Source organism: Pleurodeles waltl, chromosome 6 (genome assembly GCF_031143425.1).
Source record: "Pleurodeles waltl isolate 20211129_DDA chromosome 6, aPleWal1.hap1.20221129, whole genome shotgun sequence".
Taxonomy (NCBI): Eukaryota; Metazoa; Chordata; class Amphibia; order Caudata; family Salamandridae; genus Pleurodeles; species Pleurodeles waltl.
This window is the reverse complement of record NC_090445.1, coordinates 1,224,699,001-1,224,724,854: the sequence shown is the minus strand read 5'-3', so window position 1 is coordinate 1,224,724,854 and position 25,854 is coordinate 1,224,699,001. Positions and strand designations below refer to the sequence as shown.

General features: G+C 49.4%; 1 protein-coding gene across 3 annotated transcripts in view; it reads left to right on the top strand.

The window, feature by feature from the left end:
• GBF1 (golgi brefeldin A resistant guanine nucleotide exchange factor 1) overlaps positions 1 to 25,854 on the top strand; it is a 1,570,387-nt gene that overhangs the window by 1,015,074 nt on the left and 529,459 nt on the right. For all 3 annotated transcript variants that reach the window (XM_069240539.1, XM_069240538.1, XM_069240540.1), the window contains one exon: positions 14,271 to 14,364. In XM_069240539.1, the coding sequence (XP_069096640.1) occupies positions 14,271 to 14,364 (94 nt within the window). The remainder of the gene's footprint in view (positions 1 to 14,270; positions 14,365 to 25,854) is intronic.

Genomic DNA, 25,854 nt, shown 5'->3' with positions numbered 1-25,854 from the left:
GGATCTAGAGGGTACTGTCAAGATCTCCAGAGATGCTGCTGTGGATTTGAAGTGGTGGATTGCAAGCAACAATCTTTCACAAGGAAAGCCGTTCCAGCAGTCGCCACCAGTGGCCACAGTCATAACGGATGCTTCCACTCTAGGGTGGGGAGCTCATCTGGGGGATCTGGAGATCAAAGGTCTTTGGTCTCCAGAGGAACAGATTTTTCACATCAATCTGTTAGAGTTACGGGCTGTACGTCTGGCTCTCAAGGCCTTCCTCCCTTCCCTTCGTGGTCAGTCGGTACAGGTCCTAACGGACAATACTACCACGATGTGGTACATAAACAAGCAGGGAGGAGTGGGGTCGTACCTTCTCTGCAGAGAAGCTCTTCGACTATGGTCCTGGGCAAAGGACCATCGGATTTGCTTGATAGCAAACCATCTGGCCGGAGTCTTGAACGTGCGTGCGGACAGTCTCAGTCGCCACTTCTCGGCAGACCACGAGTGGCGTCTCCATCCAGATCAAGTCCGTTTAATCTTCCAGAAGTGGGGGTTTCCTCGGGTAGATCTGTTCGCCACTCGAGAGAACGCGCATTGTCCGTTGTTCTGCAGCCTTCAGTATCCGATGCAGGAAGCGTTGGGGGACGCGTTTCAAATGACCTGGTGCGGCCAGTTGCTTTACGCGTTTCCTCCCATACCCTTGATTCCTCGAGTATTGAGGAAGATTCGCCAAGACCGGGCTCTAGTAATCTTAATAGCTCCGGATTGGCCAAGGAGGGTGTGGTACTCCGACCTTCTCCAACTCTCAACGTGCCCGCCGCTCCGTCTCCCTTTCAGGGCAGACCTCCTCTCGCAGTCGCAGGGGCAGGTTCTATACCCCAACCTCCAGAGTCTGCACCTACATGCCTGGAGATTGAACGGGGCAACCTGAGTTCCTTCTCTCTCCCGCCTGAGGTAGTGGATGTTATATTAGCGGCCAGGCGACACTCCACTAAATCTATCTACGCTAATAGGTGGTCTAAATTTGTTGCGTGGTGTGGAGAGAGGCAGATTGATCCTTTACATGCTCATCTATCGGACGTTTTGTCTTTTGCTCTATCTCTGGCGCAAAAAGGTTGTGCAGTGGCTACCATTAAAGGTTATTTATCGGCCTTGTCAGCCTTCATATGTCTTCCAGACCAACCATCTTTATTTAAATCCCCTATTGTTATCAGATTCTTGAAAGGTCTTCTAAATCAATATCCTCCAAAGCCATTCGTTATGCCGCAATGGGATTTGTCCTTAGTCCTGACTTTCCTTATGGGGTCCCCTTTTGAACCTATGCATTCTTGCCCCTTGAGGTATTTGGTTTTAAAAACAGTCTTCCTGATAGCTATAACATCAGCAAGGAGAGTGAGTGAGTTGCAGGCCTTATCAGTAAAACCCCCTTATACAACTTTTTATGGGGATAAGGTGGTGTTGAGGACCAAGGCTGCTTTCCTCCCGAAGGTTGTTTCACCCTTCCATTTGGCTCAGGCAATTACTTTGTCCACGTTCTATCCTCCGCCTCATCCTTCCAAAGAGGAAGAAAGACTGCACCGTCTGGACCCAAAGAGAGCGTTGAGCTTCTTTATCGATAGAACAAAGGATTTCAGGCTGGAGGATCAGCTGTTTATTGGATACGTGGGCAAGAGGAGAGGAAAGGCAGTCCACAAGAGAACACTATCCAGGTGGGTTGTTCTTTGCATTAAAATATGTTACTCTTTGGCAAAGAAGGATCCTCCTGAGGGCATTAGAGCTCATTCCACCAGAGCTAAGTCGGCCACTTCGGCCTTAGCCAGAGGTGTTCCTGTGGTCGACATCTGCAAGGCCGCAACTTGGTCGTCCCTTCACACTTTTGCAAAACATTACTGTTTAGATTCTGAGGTTAGAAGGGACGGCCATTTTGCACGGTCAGTGCTGCAGGATTTCTTGGTTTGACCATTTAGGCACCCACCGCCGGGCGTGGTACTGCTTTGGTACTCTATTCATGAGGTGAGGAATCCACAGGTAGTTGTATCCATCAGAAGAACGAGTTACTTACCTTCGGTAACGACTTTTCTGGTGGATACATTAGCTACCTGTGGATTCCTCACGGTCCCACCCGCCTCCCCGTTGCCTTTATGGTCTTGCCAAGTAATCCTTGAGTGCGCTCCTCTTGGTCTTTGAGGGTGCGATAGATGTATATATATAATATATTTATATATATATGGGTATATGTGTATATATCTTTATGTATATACTTGGTGTGTGTATATATTTTAAAAGAGAGAGTTTTTTATATATATATATATATATATATATATATATATATATATATATGTACATAAAAAGATTTACAGTTATTCATACAATGTGGTGTATTTTTACAATATAATGGATGTTGCTTTGTTCTTTCATTGCATTGCCTGGTTGTTCTCATGCACGTAAAAAATGATTGGTACTGACGTCCGCACGTCGCCGAGGACCTCTTATTGCCTGTATGACATCAGACGGCGTCGCGTGCGAGACAGTGACGTCCTCGTCGACGTGCAGAGACTAGTAAGAAGATTTCCGTCGAATGCTGGCGCCATGGGAGTATTCATGAGGTGAGGAATCCACAGGTAGCTAATGTATCCACCAGAAAAGTCGTTACCGAAGGTAAGTAACTCGTTCATTAGGGAGCTAGGCAGCCAGTGTGGCTAAGTCCATCCCACCCTCAGAGACTAATGTAGCTTCAGTGTGAACCCTGATTTGCTCTGGGCACACTGTTGATCCCACCTAGAGACTGGCTATTCCAGTGCTAACTGGAGTAGCGTTTGAAGTGGAACCTTTCTTGGGACAGGCCTTGTCTCCAGTTTGGTGTCCTTGCTGATTACAGCTACGACACCAGGCCTTCTTGGGATCAAAGTCCTTACCCTTGTACCCAAAATTGGATTGTGAAGAGGCTTTGGACCCTCCTTCCTGAGCAGGTTTTTGGGGCCCTGTAGAAGACTCTTTACTTTTACCCTTGGATGTCTCAAAACTCTTCCCCTGGGGAGTCTTTATGACCCCTTTCTTTTGGTCACCCCCTGTGGAAGTCTTGGTCACCCTAGTCTTGACCCAATGGTCTGCCTTCTTTCCCAATTCTTGGGGAGAAATTGGTCCTAGGTCTACCAGATGCTGATGCAGTTTATCACTGAAACAATTACTTAACTGGTGTTCTTTCATAAACAGATTGTACAGCCCATCATAATCATTTACACCACTGCCATTAATCCAACCATCCAGTGTTTTGACTGAGAAGTCAACCCAGGTCTGGCTCGAGGATTTTTTAGCCCCCCTCAACCTAATCCTGTACTCCTCAGTTGAGAATCCAAAGCCCTCAATCAGGGTAGCCTTCATGGGGTCATAGGATTCTGCATCTTTTCCAGAGGGTATGAGGAGTCTATCCCTACACTTTCCAGTGAACATTTCCCAAAGGAGAGCACCCCAGTGAGATCTGTTTACTTTTCTGGTTGCACAAGCCCTCTCAAAAGCTGTGAACCATTTGGTGATGTCATCACTATCTTCATATTTAGTTACAATCCCTTTGGGGATTTTTAGCATGTCTGGAGAATCTCTGACCCTATTTAAATTGCTGCCACCATTGATGGGACCTAAACCCATCTCTTGTCTTTCCCTTTCTGTGGCTAGGATCTGTCATTCCAAAGCCAATCTTTTTGCCATCCTGGCTAACAGGAGGTCATCTTCATTGAGACTGCTCGCAATGCTTCCAGAGCTGTTGGACTCTCCTGTGAGAGAAGCAGCATTTCTGACTATCACTTGTGGAGTTAGGGTTGGAGAGACCCTGGTTTCCCTATCTAGGACTGGAGGTGGGAGTTCCTCCAAATCACTAGTGTCCCCCTCTGTGAGGCCATCATCAGAGGGGTTGTTTTTAGCAAACTCTGCCAAAAGCTGCTGGAGCTCTACTTTGGTAGGGTTTGAACCAGTTTTTATCTTTTTGATTTTGCAGAGAGACCTTAACTCTGACATCCTAAGATGCAGGTAAGGGGTGAGGTTGAGTTCCATCACTATCTCTTCTGCAGCAGACATTTTGTTTCTAAAAGTTGGAATACTTTTTAAGAATCTAAAACTATCTTTAGAACTTAATTCAAACGTTTACAAAACTTTTAAACTCTAAAAGAAATGCAAACAGGACTAACACAAGGCCCTAGCAGGACTTTTAAAAATTTAGAAAAATAGCTCAAATTACAAAAATCAGTTTCTAATGACAATTTTTGGAATTTAGTTGTGTGATCAGGTATTGGCTGAGTAGTCCAGCAAATGCAAAGTCTTAGACCCCAACGCTGATCCACCAATGTAGGAAGCCGGCTCTGTATGTACTATCTCCAAGTGAGAGAGAGTGTGCACAGTGTCCAAGGGTTCCCCTTAGAGGTTGATAGTGACAAAATTAGATAATACCAATGCTCTATTTTGTGGTAGTGTGGTCGAGCAGTAGGCTTATCAGAGGGTAGTGTTAAGCATTTGTTGTACACACACAGGCCTTAAATGAGGAAATCACACTCAAATACTTAACTCCAGGCCAATAGTTCTTATATAGAAAAATTGTTTCTTAATTTATTTTAGAGCCACAAGATTCAAGATTTGAGGTAAGTACACAAAATGCAATGTACTTCACACAGGTAAGTATAGACCTTTGATTCAAAGCAGTAGTACACACAGTTTTGATTAAAATGGCAATAAGCTATTTTAAAAGTGGACACAGTGCAAAAATCAACAGTTCCTGGGGGAGGTAAGTTTGGTTAGGTTTTGCCCTTACACAGTCAGCCTCCTGGGCATAGGCAGCCCACCGTTGGGCATTCAAGGCAACCCCAAAGTCACTGCACCAGCAACACAGGGCTGGTCAGGTGCAGAGGTCAAAGGAAGGCCCAAAACCAATAGGCGCCTATGGAGAACAGGGGTGCTCCGGTTCAGGTCTGCTGGCAGGTAAGTACCTGCGTCCTCGCGGAGCAGACTAGGGGGGTTTTGTAGAGCACTGGTGGGGGGACAAACAGGCACACAAAAACACCCTCAGCGGCACTGGGGCGGCTAGGTGCAGTGTGCAAAGTAGGCGTCGGGTTTGCTATTGGAAGCAATGGAGGGACCCGGGGGCCACCTATGTGATGCAGGCAGGGCACAGGGGGGCTTCTCGGGCCAGCCACCGACTGGGCTAGGAAGAGGTCTTCATGCTGGTCACTCCTGCACTGGAAGGTAGTTCCTCTCAGTCCTGGGGGCTCCGGGTGCAGTGCTTGGTCCAGGCATCGGGTTCTTTGTTACCAGGCAGTCACAGTCAGGTGGAGCCTCTGGATCCTCTCTGCAGGTGTCGTCGTAGGGTTGCAGTGGGGTCGACTCAAGTTACTCACTTTGTCGCAGTCGCCTGGGAGTCCTCTCTGTGGTGTTAGTTCTCTGGAGCTCGAGCCAAGGGCGTCGGGTGCAGAGTGAGAAGTCTCACACTTTCGGCGCGAAGGGAGAGTTCTTTCAAAGTTGCAAAGAAGTTGCAAAGTTGTTGCTGTTTTTGTACAGTGCTGCTGTTCTCTGGAGTTTCTTGGTCCTTTGGGTTCAGGGCTCCTCTGAGTCCTCAGAGGTCGCTGGTCCCTGTCAGATGCCCCGTTGTGCAGGTTCTTTGAGTCTGGAGACAAGTCAGTTGGTGTCTCTGCGCATTTCTAAAGGCAGGGGTCACCTCAGCTAAGGGCACCTTAGGGCCTATCCTGACTGGTGGGTGGTGACTCCTTGTTTTCCTCATTATCTCCTCCAGCCTTGCCGCCAAAAGTGGGGGCAGTGGCCATAGGGGCCGGCATCTCCACTAGCTAGAATGCCCTGGGGTGCTGTAACAAAAGGCATGAGCCTTTAAGGCCCACCGCCAGGAGTTACAGTTTCTGCAGGGGGAGGTGAGAAGCACCTCCACCCAGCACAGGCTTTGTCTCTGGCCACAGAGTGACAAAGTCACTCAACCCATGTGGCCAGAAACTCGTCTGGTTGTGGCAGGCTTGCAGGAACTGGTCAGCCTAGCAGTAGTAGTCGGACTGGTATTCAGAGGGCATCTCTAAGATGCCCTCTGGGTGCATTTTACAATAAATTCCACACTGGCATCAGTGTGCACTTATTGTGCTGAGAAGTTTGATACTAAACTTCACAGTTTTCATTGTAGCCATTATGCAACTCCCAGACCATATACTCTTTATCGCTACCCTGCACTTACAATGTCTAAGGTTTTGCTTAGACACTATAGGGGCATAGTGCTCCTGCACGTACACCCTCACCTGTGGTATAGTGCACCCTGCGTAGGGCTGTAAGGCCTGCTAGAGGGGTGACTTACCTATGCCACAGGCAGTGTGAGGTTAGCATGGCACTCTGAGGGGAGTACCATGTCGACTTAGTCATTTTCTCCCCACCAGCACACACAAGCTGTGAAGCCGTGTGCGTGTGCGTGTGTTGAGTGAGGGGTTCCCAGGGTGGCATAAGACATGCTACAGCCCTTAGAGACTTTCCCTGGCATCAGGGCCCTTGGTACCATGTGTACCATTTACAAAGGACTTATCTGGATGCCAGGGCTGTGCCAATTGTGGGAACAAAGGTACAGTTTAGGGAAAGAACACTGGTGCTGGGGCCTGGTTAGCAGGATCCCAGCACATTTTCAATCATAACTGGCATGAACAAAAGGCAAAAGGTCAGGGGGTAACCATGCCAAGGAGGCATTTCCTTTCAAACAGCTTATCGACTGAGATTCTATCAACTACAGATCCCTTATTGACCCTCCTATTCTCCTTGCTCTTCGAATGGGATTCTCCACCTATGATGCCTTTATGTGTTACTTACTGCTGCACACCAGTAACTGATGTCCTGCCGCGTAGGTTCTCATTATGCTAATAAGGCTACTGGATTTGGGAGACAGGATCTCATGGATTGTGGGTACTAAGTATGATTCCAAACCACATGACGCCTGTCGGCCTAATCCAGGTTCTCCGGCTAACTAGCAGCACCTCATCTCTGGCCGAGATGATTGTGGCAGCTGGGCACATGAAAAGAGAGACTCCTCAGGGGAATCGTGGTCGATCAGATCCCATCCCTTTCTCCCAGTTACCAAAAGTCTCATACAGGCAAAGATAATAGAGGCAGAATATAGTTCAATAAGGATTTATTGAAGTAACTGCATCTTAGATAAAAAGGCATGTATTGCAATAAATAGGATGGTAAAGCTCAATAAAAACAAGCAGGTGACTAACAGTAAAACACAAGAACAGTCCTACCATACTGTCACTAGGAGTGATGTATTTTTCTGATGGATACAACTACCTGTGGATTCCTCACTCATTGAATTTTCCCCCTGCGCCAGCTTTCGACAGACATTTTCTTCCTAGATTCTGCTCACGCAACGCCGTCTGACATCATACAGGCAATAAGAGGCCCTCGCCGACGTCAGTTCCCTTTTTTCCGTGCCTTCTAACGATGGTTATTCTTCGAGGGAGCTACTGTTTCTACTCTGCGTAGTTACAGTTACTGTTACTGTTTCTTTCTTCGAAATGAAAGCATGTCTCAACGAAAGTCTGGTTTTAAGCCCTGCAGGGAGTGCGGAGGCAAAATGTCGGTGACAGACCCACATGTAGACTGCCTGTGGTGTCTCAGCTCCGACCACGACGTGGAGAAATGTGACTCCTGTCAACGGATGAACCCGAAGGCGTTGAAGGAGAGGGAGAAGCAGCATCAGCGCAAGTCATCTTCTCCTAAGTCCCATCGGCGTCATCGTGACCCCCGCCGTCGTCGTGAATCTCGGCGCCGGTCTAGTAGGGAGTGGTCGCGCTCGAGGTCGCCTTCTGTTCGATGCCGAAAGACATGGGAGGTTAGTCCCACCATCACTCTGCAGACGCCTCCTGCATCGCCGACTTCGCCTTTGAATCCACCATCTGTTTTTGAGGTTCCTCAACGTCAGGAGTTCTCACCGGCTTCTCAGACGCCGGGGCCGATGTCACCTCGAGCCCAGGCTCCGCAGTATCCGTCTTTCCCGGCCCCAGGTGCTGACAGTTCCGCATTTTTAAATGCGATGTTTGCCATTTTTCAACAAATGGCTCCAGGTGGTGGACCGGCTGGTCCTTTGGGGCCATTGGCCTTCAATATGGGTGCTCCGGCTCCTTTACGACCTGCACCTTTCATGCCCTTCCTTCCAATGGGAGGTGTTGGCTCGGCGCAAGTTCCTTTGCCGTCAACTTCACAGCCTGTGACGCCGAGTAGATCTGCTGGTCCGGCGCCGGAGAGTTCTCCTGTTCATCCTTTGCCTCATACTGTGCGAAGAAGTCCACGGCGCTGATGGATCTGGCGTCAGACGGATCCGAGGATCGGCGTCCGGCTTCGACGTCGGCTGACGCCCTGTCGACGCCAAGGATTGAAGCCAGGCTACATTCAAGAAGGCTTGCTCTTCGCCTCCTTGAGGAGCAGGAGTATCGGAAGCAGGCCCTGGAGGAAGGGGAGATTGAAGAACCTCTGGGAGATCTCCAGGGTTTGGATACGGCTAGTGGCTTAGACACCTCTCCAGAATGGGACTTAACATCTCCTGGAGAATATACAGAGGAGGCTGCTTCATTCCACTCTGTAATAAGGAAAGCAGCTGACTTTTTGGACCTTCCCTTGCCGGTGTCTGAATCTAAGCCCAATATATTGACTGAGGTGTTACATCCTGCTTCGACGGTTGCGGAGCCACTTCTACCATTTAATGAGGCTCTGTTAGAACCAATTTTAGAGATCTGGAAGAAGCCGGTGTCATCTTTGGCCGTGAATAGATCAGTGGCACGCAGGTATCGTGTGGCTCCTGCGGATCCAGATTTTTCGTCTAGGCACCCAACCCCAGAGAGCCTGGTGGTTCAGGCTTCATGTTTATCTCGGATTGCCCCAGTTTCTTTTCCGGGGGTGCCTTCGGACAGAGACTCAAAGAAAATGGACCAATCTTCCAAGAAAGCTTTCTCATCATGCAGTATGGCTCTCAAGTCTACTAATGCCACATGCATTTTGGGCAGATACATCTACGCCCTAATGGAAGAGATAAAGTCGTCCCATACGGAGGTGCCTCAGGAGGTGTTGAGTCTGGTTTCAGATGCTCAAGCTGCGGCAACCCAAGTGATCCAGTCGGGGCTGGACACTACTGATTCTGTGGCCAGGGCTATGGGCACTGCTGTTGCTACGAGGGGACAGTCCTGGCTTCGTTCCTCTGGATTTTCATCTGATGTCCAGTCAGCCCTGATGGATCTTCCCTTTGATGGGGATAAACTTTTTGGATCCAAGGCAGACTCTGCACTTGAGAGATTTAAGGAGAGTAGGGCCACAACGAAGTCATTAGGCTTGCAGGCCTCCTCTTCTGCTTCTTCGAGATTGTTCAGAAGATTTAGGGGGTTTGGTCGTGGCTCATCCTCCTCCTTTCGAGGCAGATTTCAACAGCAACCCGCCACTGCTCTCCACTATAGATCATACAGGGGGAGGGTCCGAACCAGAGGAGCCGCCCAGCAGCACTCTGCCTCTTCCTCTTCCTCTGGAGGGGTGCAGCATGGGAAGCAGCCTTAGTCTTCCACCAATTCCTTCACATACCACTCCTGTAGGGGGGAGGTTATTGAACTTTCTCCACAAGTGGGAGGATATAACATCAGACTCCTGGGTCACCAGCATTGTGGGGAAAGGCTATGCTCTTCCCTTTCGGGAGTTTCCTCCCCCCATCCCGCCCGCCCATCCTACTGTTCAGAAGAGCATCTCCTGTTACTAGAGCAGGAGGTTCTGGTCCTCCTTTCAAAGGGTGCAGTGGAGTTGGTTCCAGAGCAGGAGAGGGGTCAGGGTTATTACTCAAGATACTTCCTGATCCCCAAGAAGGATGGTCGGTTGAGGCCAATCCTGGACCTGAGGATTTTGAATTGGTTCCTCAAACAGGAAAAGTTCAAGATGCTGACCTTGGCTCAGGTGCTTTTGGCATTGAACGAAGGAGATTGGATGGTGTCTGTCGACTTGCAGGATGCTTACTTTCATATCCCGATACTCAAGTCGCACAGGAAGTATCTCTGGTTTGTGGTGGGATCGCGGCACTATCAGTTTGCGGTCCTTCCGTTTGGTCTTACTTCAGCACCTCGAGTCTTCACAAAGGTGATGGCGGTGGTTGCAGCAGAGCTCAGAAGGAAGGGGATAGCGGTATTTCCTTACCTGGACGATTGGTTGATCAAAGCCAAGTCTCCGGAGCTCGTGCTACGTCACCTGCAGTCGACAACTGAGTTGTTGTTCGACCTGGGTTTTTCGGTGAACGTGCCCAAATCTTACCTGGAGCCCTCTCAGTGCCTCCTGTTCTTAGGGGCAGTACTGGATACAACATTGAATCGCGCCTTTCCTCCGCCTCAGCGGATTCAGGACATTCAGGCGTTGGTTCCAATGTTTCAAAGTGGAGCGGTCTTTCCAGTCCTCAAGGTCCTACGTCTGCTCGGTCTGTTTGCTTCTTGCATTCTGTTGGTAACTCACGCTCGCTGGCACATGTGGGCTCTTCAGTGGTGCCTCCGAAAGCAGTGGTCTCAGCACAAAGGAGATCTCGAGGGATCGGTAAAGATTTCCAGGGACGCTGCAGTGGATCTAAGATGGTGGGTTGCAGACGGCAAGCTTTCCCAAGGAAGGCCGTTCTCGCAGCCTCCGCCGGTGACCCAAGTAATAACGGATGCTTCCACTCTAGGGTGGGGAACTCATCTGGGGGACCTGGAGGTCAAAGGTCATTGGTCTCCAGTGGAACAGATGTTTCACATAAATCTGTTAGAGTTGCAGGGAATACGTCTGGCTCTCAAGGCCTTCCTCCCTTCCCTTCGCGGTCAGTCGGTTCAGGTCTTGACGGACAATACTACTGCGATGTGGTATATAAACAAACAGGGAGGAGTAGGGTCGTACCTTCTCTGCAGAGAAGCTCTGCAACTATGGTCCTGGGCAAGGGACCATCGGATTTGATTGGTAGCAAACCATCTGGCCAGAGTCTTGAACATGCGTGCGGACAGTCTCAGTCGGCACTTCTCGACCAATCACGAGTGGCGTCTTCATCCAGATCTAGCCCTGCATATCTTCCCGATGTGGGGATTCCCTCGGGTAGATCTTTTTGCCACTCCGGAGAACACGCACTGCCCGGTGTTCTGCAGCCTCCAGTATCCGGTGCAAGGAACGTTGGGGGACGCGTTTCAGATATCCTGGCGCAACCAGTTGCTTTACGCGTTTCCCCCCATACCTTTGATTCCTCGGGTTCTGAGGAAAATTCGCCAAGACCGGGCCCATGTCATCTTAATAGCTCCGGATTGGCCAAGGAGGGTATGGTATTCGGATCTTCTCCAACTCTCTCTGTGCCCCCCGCTCCGTCTCCCTCACAGGGCAGACCTCGTCTCGCAATCGCAGGGGCAGGTTTTACATCCCCACCTCCAGAGCCTGCACCTTCATGCCTGGAGATTGAACGGGGCAACCTGAGTTCCTTTTCTCTCCCACCTGAAGTAGTGGATGTTATTTTATCCGCCAGGCGACACTCCACTAAATCTATCTACGCTGGCAGGTGGGCTAAACTTGTGTGTTGGTGTGAAGAGAGGCAAATTGATCCCTTACGTGCCCACTTATCAGATGTCTTGTCTTTTGCGTTGTCCCTGGCACAGAGAGGTTGTACAGTGGCTACAGTCAAGGGCTATTTGTCGGCCCTGTCAGCCTTTCTGTGTCTTCCAGACCAACCTTCTTTATTTAAATCTCCTTTAGTATTAAGATTTTTAAAAGGCCTCATTAATAAGTTTCCCCCCCACTCCTTTCATTATGCCTCAGTGGGATTTAAATTTAGTCTTAACGTTTCTTATGGGCTCACCGTTTGAGCCAATGCATTCTTGCCCCATAAGGTTATTGGTTTTGAAGACTGTTTTCCTTGTTGCATTTACTTCAGCTAGAAGAGTGAGTGAGCTGCAGGCTCTTTCTGTTAAACCCCCGTATACATCCTTCTATGTAGACAAGGTGGTGTTGAGGACCAAGGCTGCTTTCTTGCCGAAGGTTGTTTCACCCTTCCATTTGGGTCAGACTACTCTCTCCTCTTTTTATCCTCCGCCTCATCCTTCGAAAGAGGAAGAAAGGTTGCATTGTTTAGACCCGAGAAGAGCGCTAAGCTTCTACGTGGACAGAACGAAGGAGTTTAGATTGGAGGATCAACTCTTCATCGGGTATGTGGTAAAGAGGAGAGGAAGGGCAGTCCACAAGAGAACACTCTCCAGGTGGGTCATTCTTTACATTAAGCTGTGTTATTCTCTGGCAAAGAAAGAACCCTCTGATGGAATAAGAGCTCATTCCACCAGAGCTAAGTCGACCTCTTCGGCCTTGGCTAGGGGTGTTCCTGTGGTTGACATCTGCAAGGCCGCAACTTGGTCGTCCCTCCACACTTTTGCAAAGCATTACTGCTTGGATTCGGCGGTTAGGAGGGATGGCCATTTTGCACGGTCGGTGCTGCAGGATTTCTTGGTTTAACCATTCAGGCACCCTCCACAGAGTGCGGTACTGCTTTGGGACTCTATTCAATGAGTGAGGAATCCACAGGTAGTTGTATCCATCAGAAGAACGAGTTACTTACCTTTGGTAACGCCTTTTCTGGTGGTTACACTAGCTACCTGTGGATTCCTCACGGTCCCTTCCGCCTCCCCGTTGCCTGTCTGGTCTTACCAAATTATCCTTGGGTGAGCTCCTCTTGGTAGTTTATGGCTTTTATATATAGTGTATATATTTATGTATATAAGTACATGTTTTTAAAAAATTAAAAATAAATTAAAAAAAGAGAAAGGAATTTGTGAGATTGCTATACATAGTATGTATGTATATAATTTTGCGTATTGACATTTTTGAGCTGATGTTTTTATCTATTTTGTATAATTAAATATTGTTGTATAAATATTTGTTTCAATTGCCTGTTCGTCTCAGAGGCACGTAAAAAATGTTGGTACTGACGTCGGCGAAGACCTTTTATTGCCTGTATGACATCAGACGGCGTCGCGTGGGCAATTGTGACGTCCTCGTCGACGTGCAGAAGCTAGGAAGAAAATTTCCGTCGAAAGCTGGCGCAGGGGGAAAATTCTATGAGTGAGGAATCCACAGGTAGCTAGTGTATCCACCAGAAAAGGCGTTACCGAAGGTAAGTAACTCGTTCTTCTCCTACCGATACTATGTTTGAGCACAGCGTAATAAACCTACTCTGCCCTTAAGGTTTCCCCCCCCCCCCGGGGGTACATCATCCCTCATACATGGAGGAAGAAGCCTGTAGTCTAGAGAGACACCGTCCCCATGTGGATCAGGGGTCCGGCCACCTGAGCAAGTAGCTGCAGCGAAGCAATCAGCGATCAGCATACAGTCGTGGTCATCTGACTGGAATCTCCCTCTAACGTGTCTGGGACAAAGTGGTGTTTTTACAATAAAACAGCTGACATTCTAAGAAATGGTCCTCATGTATGAGTGTAAGTGTTTCTGTGAATGTTGGAGATGCAGCATAGCACATTTGTCGGCAACCCTATCTGACTGCATCCTTGGAGAAAGCACAAAGTGAAATAAACGTCCTACTAAGAACGTGATGCTTTCCTAGGCGAAAGTACAATGAGACAAAGAAAATATAATAGCTCTGCAAATGTAGCTAATGCTAGAAAAATAAAGCAATGCTGAATAAAATGTGACAGGGTTAAAGCGCACAGCGGCAGGCCTTGTTAGCTTAAAACAAAGTGTGTAAAACATGGTTAAAATAGCTATACAACAGTCTGCATGCTTTGGTGGCACATATATAGGCACAACGCACGTTAGTTCTAGCGTGGATGCAGATGCGAAGCCAAACAGTGCCACATACCAACAAGCAGAGGTACTGCCTGAAATGTTTCCGGATCCAGTCTGATGCTGGGGGATAACTTCAAGATAATGAATCTGCAACTGAATGGAGTCTCAGCAGATTAGGCTTTACCGAACGTAACTGTATCGATTTGAGCTCTCAAGGGTGGTGCAACTCAGTCACTTCCGTGGTCGAATGCGATGCAGAATAGGTTTTATTCTGGCACGTGAGGAAAATTCACAAGGTCAGAATCTGCAGTTAGAGTAACCATCAGAAAGACCGTTACTGAAGGTGAGTAACTTTGTGTTTTGTAAGTGTCATGCTTTGGAATTTTTATTTGACCTAATTGCTTCTATGGGTCATTAAATAATTGGTTCTGTAGAGAACGAAGTTGGGCTCTTGGTCTTAGTATTTCAGTTTCTTTTAATTAACATGTTTCTGTCATCCAATTCAGGAAGTGTGCGAAGATATCTGCTCATTATGGACTTAGTGACGTATTTGATAATCTCATAATTTCCCTGTGCAAATTCACTGCTCTCAGCAGCGAGGTGAGTTTCTTTGTAGTGCTTTTCTTGAAATATGTTTTATAAAAATACAACCCAGCAAAAAATACATATATTGATTGCTCACAAAGACAATAATCCACACAGTGTGATATAAAGCCCTTTTCTTTGATGCTAAAAGTAACTGCCGTAGGGATAATCATGATTGCATTTTCCCTTGTGAGTGAAAGAACAAATGATGTCACCCTGTTTTCACAACAAACTGTAATCATTATTTATAATCCTGAAAGACATTTATCGACCAAAGCAATTCTGTTAATAGCATTGTAGTGATTATTTGCCCAAAACGTGTGTGAGAAAGTAGCCTCTTTCTAGCCTTGTTACCCCCACTTTTGGCCTGTTTGTGAGTGTATGTCATGGTGTTTTCACTGTCTCACTGGGATCCTGCTAGCCAGGGCCCAGTGCACATAGTGAAAACCCTATGTTTTCAGTATGTTTGTTATGTGTCACTGGGACCCTGCTAGTCAGGACCCCAGTGCTCATAAGGTTGTGGCCTATATGTGTGTGTTCCCTGTGTAGTGCCTAACTGTCTCACTGAGGCTCTGCTAACCAGAACCTCAGTGGTTATGCTCTCTCATTCCTTTAAAATTGTCACTAACAGGCTAGTGACCATTTTTACCAATTTACATTGGCTTACTGGAACACCCTTATAATTCCCTAGTATATGGTACTGAGGTACCCAAGGTATTGGGGTTCCAGGAGATCCCTATGGGCTGCAGCATTTCTTTTGCCACCCATAGGGAGCTCTGACAATTCTTACACAGGCCTGCCACTGCAGCCTGAGTGAAATAACGTCCACGTTATTTCACAGCCATTTTACACTGCACTTAAGTAACTTATAAGTCACCTATATGTCTAACCTTTACCTGGTAAAGGTTAGGTGCAAAGTTACTTAGTGTGAGGGCACCCTGGCACTAGCCAAGGTGCCCCCACATTGTTCAGAGCCAATTCACTGAACTTTGTGAGTGCGGGGACACCATTACACGCGTGCACTACATATAGGTCACTACCTATATGTAGCTTCACCATGGTAACTCCGAATATGGCCATGTAACATGTCTATGATAATGGAATTACCCCCTCTATGCCATCCTGGCATAGTTGGCACAATCCCATGATCCCAGTGGTCTGTAGCACAGACCCTGGTACTGCCAAACTGCCCTTCCTGGGGTTTCACTGCAGCTGCTGCTGCTGCCAACCCCTCAGACAGGCATCTGCCCTCCTGGGGTCCAGCCAGGCCTGGCCCAGGATGGCAGAACAAAAAACTTCCTCTGAGAGAGGGTGTGACACCCTCTCCCTTTGGAAAATGGTGTGAAGGCAGGGGAGGAGTAGCCTCCCCCAGCCTCTGGAAATGCTTTGTTGGGCACAGAGGTGCCCAATTCTGCATAAGCCAGTCTACACCGGTTCAGGGGACCCCTTAGCCCTGCTCTGGCGTGAAACTGGACAAAGGAAAGGGGAGTGACCACTCCCCTGACCTGCACCTCCCCTGGGAGGTGTCCAGAGCTCCTCCAGTGTGCTCCAGACCTCTGCCATCTTGGAAACAGAGGTGCTGCTGGCACACTGGACTGCTCTGAGTGGCCAGTGCCACCAGGTGACGTCAGAGACTCCTTGTGATAGGCTCCTTCAGGTGTTGCTAGCCTATCCTCTCTCCTAGGTAGCCAAAACCTCTTTTCTGGCTATTTAGGGTCTCTGTCTCTGGGGAAACTTTAGATAACGAATGCAAGAGCTCATCCGAGTTCCTCTGCATCTCTCTCTTCACCTTCTGATAAGGAATCGACTGCTGACCGCGCTGGAAGCCTGCAAACCTGCAACATAGTAGCAAAGACGACTACTGCAACTCTGTAACGCTGATCCTGCCGCCTTCTCGACTGTTTTCCTGCTTGTGCATGCTGTGGGGGTAGTCTGCCTCCTCTCTGCACCAGAAGCTCCGAAGAAATCTCCCGTGGGTCGACGGAATCTTCCCCCTGCAACCGCAGGCACCAAAAAGCTGCATTACCGGTCCCTTGGGTCTCCTCTCAGCACGACGAGCGAGGTCCCTCGAATCCAGCGACTCTGTCCAAGTGACCCCCACAGTCCAGTGACTCTTCAGTCCAAGTTTGGTGGAGGTAAGTCCTTGCCTCACCTCGCTGGGCTGCATTGCTGGGAACCGCAACTTTGCAGCTACTCCGGCCCCTGTGCACTTCCGGCGGAAATCCTTTGTGCACAGCCAAGCCTGGGTCCACGGCACTCTAACCTGCATTGCACGACTTTCTAAGTTGGTCTCCGGCGACGTGGGACTCCTTTGTGCAACTTCGGCGAGCACCGTTTCACGCATCCTCGTAGTGCCTGTTTCTGGCACTTCTCCGGGTGCTACCGGCTTCAGAGAGGGCTCCTTGTCTTGCTCGACGTCCCCTCTCTCTGCTGGTCCAATTTGCGACCTCCTGGTCCCTCCTGGGCCTCAGCAGCGTCCAAAAACGCTAACCGCACGATTTGCAGCTAGCAAGGCTTGTTGGCGTTCTTTCGGCGGGAAAACACTTCTGCACGACTTTCCACGGCGAGAGGGATCCGTCCACCAAAGGGGAAGTCTCTAGCCCTTTTCGTTCCTGCAGAAACCTCAGCTTCTTCTGTCCAGTAGAAGCTTCTTTGCACCCGCAGCTGGCATTTCCTGGGCATCTGCCCATCTCCGACTTGCTTGTGACTTTTGGACTTGGTCCCCTTGTTCCAAATGGTACCCTAGATTGGAAATCCACAGTTGTTGCATTGCTGGTTTGTGTCTTTCCTGCATTATTCCCCTAACACAACTTCTTTGTCCTTAGGGGAACTTTAGTGCACTTTGAACTCACTTTTCAGGGTCTTGGGGAGGGTTATTTTTCTAACTCTCACTATTTTCTAATAGTCCCAGCGACCCTCTACAAGGTCACATAGGTTTGGGGTCCATTCGTGGTTCGCATTCCACTTTTGGAGTATATGGTTTGTGTTGCCCCTATCCCTATGTTTCCCCATTGCATCCTATTGTAACTATACATTGTTTGCACTGTTTTCTAAGACTATACTGCATATTTTTGCTATTGTGTATATATATCTTGTGTATATTTCCTATCCTCTCACTGAGGGTACACTCTAAGATACTTTGGCATATTGTCATAAAAATAAAGTACCTTTATTTTTAGTATAACTGTGTATTGTGTTTTCTTATGATATTGTGCATATGACACTAAGTGGTACTGTAGTAGCTTCACACGTCTCCTAGTTCAGCCTAAGCTGCTCTGCTAAGCTACCATTATCTATCAGCCTAAGCTGCTAGACACCCTATACACTAATAAGGGATAACTGGGCCTGGTGCAAGGTGCAAGTACCCCTTGGTACTCACTACAAGCCAGTCCAGCTTCCTACAACGTGGATGGGAGAACTTTCTGAAACTGAAAGTACTTGAAATAAGTACTATAAAAATGAGGGTTGGATGAAGTTGCATGTCCATCGTTAATGCTAATGTTTGAGTCCTTTATAATGTGACATATAACACTATACCCAAAACATACTGTCCTTGTTGTAAGGTTGTGTGAAAGGAAATACCTTCATTGGTATGGTTACCACCTAACTTTTTGCCTTTTGTTGATGCCAGTTATGATTGAAAGTGTTCTGGGACCCTGCTAACCAGGCCCCAGCACCAGTGTTCTTTCACTGAAGTATACCTTTGTTCCCACAATTGGCACAGACCAGGCACACAGATAAGTCCCTTGTAAATGTTACCCCGGTACCAAGGGCCCTGCTGCAAGGGACGGTCTCTAACGGCTGCAACATGTATTATGCCCCCCTGGGGACCCCTCACTCAGGACATGCACACTGCCTCACAGCTTGTGTGTGCTGGTGGGGATAAAATGACTAAGCAGAGATGGCACTCCCCTCAGGTTGCCATGCCCACCTCACACTGCCTGTGGCACAGGTAAGTCACCCCTCAAGCAGGCCTTTCAGCCCTAAGGCAGGGTGCACTATACCACAGGTGAGGGCATATGTGCATGGGCACAATGCCCCTACAGTGTCTAAGCAAAACCTTAGACATTGTAAGTGCAGTCTAGCCATAAGAGTATGGAGTTTGTCAAACATGAACTCCACAGTTCCATAATGGCTACACTGAAATCTAGGAAGTTTGGTATCAAAGTTCTCATCAAAATAAATGCACACTGATGCCAGTGTGCAATTTATTGTAACATACACCCAGAGGGCATCTTAGATATGCCCCCTGAATACCAATCCGACTTCTAGTGCTAGGCTGACCAGTTTCTGCCAGCTTGCCACACACCAGACATGTTCCTGGCCACATGGGGAGAGTGCCTTTGTCACTGTGTGGCCAGGAACAAAGCCTGTACTGGTTGGAGGTGCTTTTCACCTCCCCCTGCAGGAACTGTAACACCTGGCGGTGAGCCTCAAAGGCTCACCCCTTTTGTCACAGCGCCCCAGGGCATCTCAGCTAGTGGAGATACCCCCCCCTTCGGCCACTGCCCCCACTTTTGGCGGCAAGCCTGGAGGATATAATGAGAAAAACAAGGAGGAGTCACCCACCAGTCAGGACAGCCCCTAAGGTGTCCTGAGCTGAGGTGACCCCTACCTTTAGAAATCCTCCGTCTTGAGTTTGGAGGATTGCCCCAGTAGGAATAGGGATGTGTGCCCCTCCCCTCAGGGAGGAGCCACGAGGAGGGTGTAGCCACCCTCAAGGACAGTAGCCATTGGCTACTGCCCTGCCAGACCTAAACACACCCCCAAATTCAGTATTTAAGGGCTCCCCAGATCCCAGGGAATCAGATTCCTGCAACCTGAAGAAAGAAGGACTGCTGACCTACAGGCCTGCAGAGAAGGAGGAAGACGACAACTGCTTTGGCCCCAGCCCTACCGGCCTGTCTCCAACTTCGAAAACCTGCAACCAGCGACGGATCTGACAGGGGCCAGCAACCTCTGAAGCCTCAGAGGCCTGCCTTGGACTAAAGGACCAAGAAACTCCCGTGATCAGCCGCCCTGTTCAAAACCAGCTACTTCTTTGCAACAAAGAAGCGACTTTCAAAGACTGCACGTTTCCTGCCGGAAGCGTGAGACTTCTCACTCTGCACCCGATGCCCCCGGCTCGAGATTCACAGAACCAACACCTCAGGGAAGACTCCCTGGTGACTGCGAGCCCGTGAGCAACCAGAGACGCCCCCCGTGAGCCCCCACAGCGACGCCTGCAGAGAGAACGGCGACTGCCTGTAACAAGGGACCTGACGCCTGGAACCAGCACTGCACCCTCAGCCCCCAGGACCTGAAGGAACCGAACCTCAGTGCAAGAGTGACCCCCAGGCGACCCTCTGCCTAGCCCAGGTGGTGGCTGTCCCGAGAAGCCCCCCGTGCCTGCCTGCACCGCTACAGTGACCCCCGGGTCCCTCCATTGTTTTCTACATGAAACCCAATTCCTGCTTTGCACACTGCACCCGGCCTCCCCTGTGCGCTGCGGTTGTGTTTTTTGTGCCTACTTGTGTCCCCTGCCCCCACCCAACCCCCCCCCAACACCCACCCCCAAAACCCCGTTGCTCAACAAAACCCCCCTGTTCTGCCCCCCACGTTGCAGGTACTTACCTGCTGGCAGACTGGAACCGGGGCACTGCTGTTCTCCATAGACGCCTATGTGTTTTGGGCACCTCTTTGACCTCTACACCTGACCGGCCCTGAGCTGCTGGTGTGGTAACTTTGGAGTTGCCTTGAACCCCCAATGGTGGGCTGCCTATGCCACAGGACTGAGACTCGTAAGTGTTTTACTTACCTCCTAATCTAACCTTTACTTTCTCTCCCAGGAACTGTTGATTTTTGCACTGTGTCCACTTTGAAAATAGCTTATTGCCATTTTTACAAAGACTGTATATGATATTGCTTTTATTCAAAATTCCTAAACTATCTAAGTGAAGTACCTTACATTTAAAGTGTTTACCGTAAATCTTGAACCTGTGGTTCTTAAAATAAACTAAGAAAATATATTTTTCTATATAAAATCCTATTGGCCTGGAATTGTCTTTGAGTGTGTGTTCCTCATTTATTGCCTGTGTTTGTACAACAAATGCTTAACAGTACCCTCTGATAAGCCTACTGCTCGACCACACTACCACAAAAATGAGCATTAGAATTATCTAGTTTTGACACTATCTTACCTCTAAGGGAAGCCCTTGGACTCTGTGCACACTATCTCTCACTTTGAGATCGTATATACAGAGCCGACTTCCTACAGGAGATATACCAAAGTTAGTTCTATAGCATGTGTTATAATAAATATTAGATATTTTCCTAACACCTGTATGGTTCTTTCCTGTGTGTACTTCACTGACTGATCTATGTGGTATTTGCAACCACTTTACACTCTCCTGGATAAGCCTGTACTGCTCTCCACAGCTACCCCTATGAGAAGTCTGGTTGTCTAGGTCCGCCTACATTATCACTAAGGGTTGCCTGGACTCAGTACAGGGTGCGTCACCTATAGCTGTACCTTATATAGTGAGTCAGCCTTCTACGTACACCGTATACTGAGCCAGCCTCCTACACTGTTCCTAGGGGCACCTATGGATCTGTTTCCGGATCTGATCTTTAATGAAACCCTCAGTGATGTCCTGCTGGGCACTTGGTCCAAGCCCAGCACTGGGGCCCCTGTTAATCAGACCGTTTCCCCGTACCATATTTTTCTGACCCAATACCCTACTCCCGAGAGTTTCGTCATCCGAGCCTTGACCTCCCATGGCATGTTGCCTTCAGCTCTCCTGGATAGGTAATGAAAGAGGCTGGATCATCTTGGGAAGAAGTTGTTCCCTCTCTCCAGCCTGGCATTGCAGTTGGTGAATACTGCATGCCTTTTTGGCCATTACACCGATTGTGCTTGGGGCACGGTCACGCAGCCGATGCACAGGTCCTGGAGGAGGCCCTGGCCATTTTCTCCCAAGCTATTGGTGGTGGGAGAGATTTGGTGAAATTCACCATCAGATGTTGGCTGGATAGGACCGACTCTCTGGGCAGATTGGTTGTGTTGACTGTGGCTCTGAGACTCCACGCCTCGTTATATATGTCTGGCTTTTCAGGGGATGTCCAGTCCTCACTGATGGATATGCCCTTTGACGGCACACGTCGGTTCGTGGACAAAGCAGACTCTGTGCATGAACACTTGAAGGAGTATCATGCTAGGGCTTGGTCCCTTGGCCTCGGGCTGCCCATCGCCTCCGTCAGTTTAGTTTTTGCCCCTTTTGTGGCGACAGGCGGGGTGCCCAGCCACATCCGTACCCTGCCAGCCACTGTGTCACGCATGCTGAGCAGCGTCTGCGTGGCTGAGGATGTGGGATCCAGCGTATGCATGGATCTGGGAGCCAGCTGTCTAGCCAGTCCACCCCCACACCCTACTGCAGCATCCAACTCTTCATGGTCTGGCGCTTCTCCACCAGGGACGAATCTGCTGCAGGATTTGCCATCCCCTGCCCCACTGGATCACCATCACGTGTGGCATTTCTCTGCAAGGAGTTTTCGGCTCTGTTGGGCAAGGGAGCCATAGAAGGTCTGTAAGGAAATGCCTCTTTGGCATGGTTACCCCCTAACTTTTTGCCGTTGCTGATGCTAAGTTTTGATTGAAAGTGTGCAGGTCCCAGCACCAGTGTTCTTTCCCTAAACTATACCTTTGTCTCCACAATTGGCACAGCCCTGGCACTCAGGTAAGTCCCTTGTAACTGGTATCCCTGGTACCAAGGGCCCTGATGCCAGGGAAGATCTCTAAGGGCTGCAGCATGTCTTAAGCCACCCTGGGGACCCCTCATTCAGCAGATGCACACTGCCTCACAGCTTGTGTGTGCTGGTGGGGAGAAAATGACTACGTCGACATGGCCCTGCTCTCAGAGTGCCATGCCAACCTCACACTGCCTGTGGCATAGGTAAGTCACCCCTCTAGTAGGCTTTACAATTATAAGGCAGGATGCACTATACCACAGGTGAGGGCATATGTGCATGAGCACTATGCCCCTACAGTGTCTAAGCAAAACCATAGACATTGTAAGTGCAGGGTAGCCATAAGAGTATATGGTCTGGGAGTCTGTCAAACACGAACTCCACAGTTCCGTAATGGCTGCACTGAAAACTGGGAAGTTTTGTATCAATCTTCTCAGCAAAATAAATGCACACTGATGCCAGTGTGCTACTTATTGTTACATACACCCAGAGGGCATCTTAGAGCTGCCCCCTGAATGCCAATCCGACTTCTAGTGTAGGCTGACCAGTTTCTGCCAGCCTGCCACACACCACACATGTTGCTGGCCACATGGGGAGAGTGCCTTTGTCACTCTGTGGCCAGGAACAAAGCCTGTACTGGGTGGAGGTGCTTCTCACCTCCTTCTGCAGGAACTGTAACACCTGGCGGTGAGCCTCAAAGGCTCACTCCTTTTGTTACAGCACCGCAGGGCATCCCAGCTAGTGGAGATGCCTGCCCCTCCGGCCACTGCCCCCACTTTCGGCGGCAAGGCTGAAGGAGATAAAAAAACAAGGAGTCACTACCCACCAGTCAGGACAGCCCCTAAGGTGTCCTGAGCGGAGGTGACCCCTGCCTTTAGAAATCCTCCATCTTGAGTTTGGAGGATTCCCCCAATAGGATTAGGGATGTGCCCCCCTCCCCACAGGGAGGAGGCACAAAGAGGGTGTAGCCACCCTCAAGGACAGTAGCCATTGGATACTGCCCTCCCAGACCTAAACACACCCCTAAAATTAGTATTTAGGGGTACCCCAGAACCTAGGAAACTAGATTACTGCAACCTGAAGAAACATGGACTGCTGACCTACAAGCCTGCAGAGAAGGAGGAAGATGACAACTGCTTTGGCCCCAGCCCTACCGGCCTGTCTCCTCTTCGAAAACCTGCTCCAGCGACGCATCTGACGGGGACCAGTGACCTCTGAAGCCTCAGAGGACTGCCCTGGACTAAAGGACCAAGAAACTCCAGTGAGCAGCGGCCCTGCTCAAAACCAGCTACTTCTTGCAACAAAGAAGCAACTTCCAAGGACTGCACATTTCCCACCGGAAGCGTGACACTTCTCACTCTGCACCCGATGCCCCCGGCTCGAGATTCAGAGAACCAACACCTCAGGGAGGACCCCAGTGCAAGCCCGTGAGTAACCAGAGACGACCCCCCTGATCCCCACATCGACGCCTGCAGAGAGAACCGCGACTGCCTGTAACAAGGGATCTGGCGCCTGGAACCAGCACTGCACCCTCAGCCCCCAGGACCTGAAGGAACCGAAACTCAGTGCAAGAGTGACCCCCAGGCGACCCTCTGCCTAGCCCAGGTGGTGGCTGTCCCGAGATGCGCCCCCTGTGCCTGCCTGCACCGCTAGAGTGACCCCCGGGTCCCTCCATTGTTCTCTACATGAAACCCAATGCCTGCATTGCACACTGCACCCGGCCTCCCCTGTGCCGCTGAGGGTGTGTTTTTTGTGCCTACTTGTGTACCCCCCCCCCCCCCCAGTGCTCTACAAAACCCCCCTGGTCTGCCCCCTGAGGACTGTGTGCATGCTATTTCTTACTTTGAAATAGCATATACAGAGCCAACTTCCTACAAGGTCCCTGTGTCAGATGTAGGTTTTGGTTGTTAGTCCTGCTACTTTCTGTTGTCCAAAAAGGACGAGGACCTCCGTCCTATCCTCATCCTCCAGTCCCTCAATTTCTTCCTCAGAAAAGAAAAATTCATAATGCTCATTCTGGCTCCGATCCTGTCTGCCTGGAGAATGGATGGTAGCTTTAGACTTACAGAACGCTTATTTCCATATTCCAGTCCTGCTCGTCAACAGACCTTGTAGGAAGCTGGCTCTGTATATACTATACCAAAATGTGGTATAGTATGCACAGAATCCAGGGGTTCCCCAGAGGCTTAACAGAGGCTAAGGTAAATACAACTAATGCTGTATTTTGTGGTGGTGTGGTGGTGTGGTCGAGCAGTTAGGTTTATCAGAGGGTAGTATTAAGCATTTGTTGTACACACACAAGCAATAGAAGAAATACACACTCAGTGACTTAACTCCGGACCAAAAGGATTTTATATAGCAAAATATATTTTTGTTACTTTATTACTAGAACTACAAGACTCAGTTCAGAAGTAAATACTGTTGCAGGTAAGTACTTAGCATAGACATCAACGTAACTTTGTTTCACTTTAGTCAAGTAAACAGTTTTTAAGAAAACAGAGTATCTGTTTTAAAGGTGGACACTGCATTTTCAGAACAGTTGCTGGTGGAAGAAACTAAAGTACAGTTTTAGAGGTAAGTACACGACTTACACAGTTCAGGTCTGCAGGTTACAGGTAATACCGTTGGGGGTTAATGTCAACCCCAAACACCCACCACCAGCAACACGGGGCCGGCCGGGTGCAAAGGTCTAAGTTGAGCAATTTTAATGTGGGCTTCTATGGAGACAGGGTACTCGGGATTCAGTCTGCCAGCAGGTAAGCACCTGAGGCTCAGAGGGCAGACCAGGGGTGATGAGAGAAGCACTGGAGGGGCTCCAAGTAGGCACCAATTCCACACCCTCAGTGACACTCGGGCAGCTGGGTGCAGGGTGCAAACTGGGCGTCTGGTTTCCAATGAAACTCGGATGGGACCCCGGGGTCACTCAGACGCTGCAGGCGAGGTCTGTGGGGGTGTCTTGGGCACACCACCGATTGGACAGAGAAGAGGGCTGTCTGTTGATGGTCGCTGCACCGGGTGTCAATTTCTCCAAAGCCTGGGGGCTGCGGGTCCTTTGGCGTCGGTTATCTTTGTCCAGGGCAGTCGCGGTCAGGGGGGTCCTCGGGTTTCCCTCTGCAGCAGTCGTCGTGGAGGGGTGGACAGGTCAACCCAGGGTCGGCACTTGGTTGCCATCGTCTGGGGGTCATCTCTGGTCGGTTGGCCCACCTGGAATCGGGCTGTGAGCGTCAGGTGCAGAGTGGTTATGACTCATGCTTCTGGAGTGAGGTGGGAGTCCTTTGAAAGAGGTTTCTTCTTTTCTTTTTTGGATCGGGTCGCTGCCCACGGGAGTTCTTGATCATCTGTGATGCAGGCAGTCCTCTGGAGGTTTTTGAGAGGTCGCTGAACCTGCAGGACACGTCGCCTTTCTTTTGCAGGTTCTTTGAAGGCGGAGACAGGCCGGTAGAGCTGGGGCCAAGTCAGTTGTCTCCTTTCCTTCTCTGCTGGGGTTTCAGCTAAGCAGTCCTTCATTATCCTGGTTAGCAGGATCCCAGAACACACTCAGTCAAGATAGTATCAATAGCAGACAAAAAGTGGGGTGGTAACCATGCCAAAAGGGGCACTTACCTACATTGGCGTTATATCTTGATCATACCAAAGAGTTCGGATGGATGATAAACACTTTGTGGGTTATGTGGGTGCGAAGAAATGTTGGATATTTCTGCAGGGAACCATCTCCAGATGCGTTGATCTCTGCATTAAAATGTGCTACACTTTGTCTAATAAGCAATCCCTGGAGGGTTT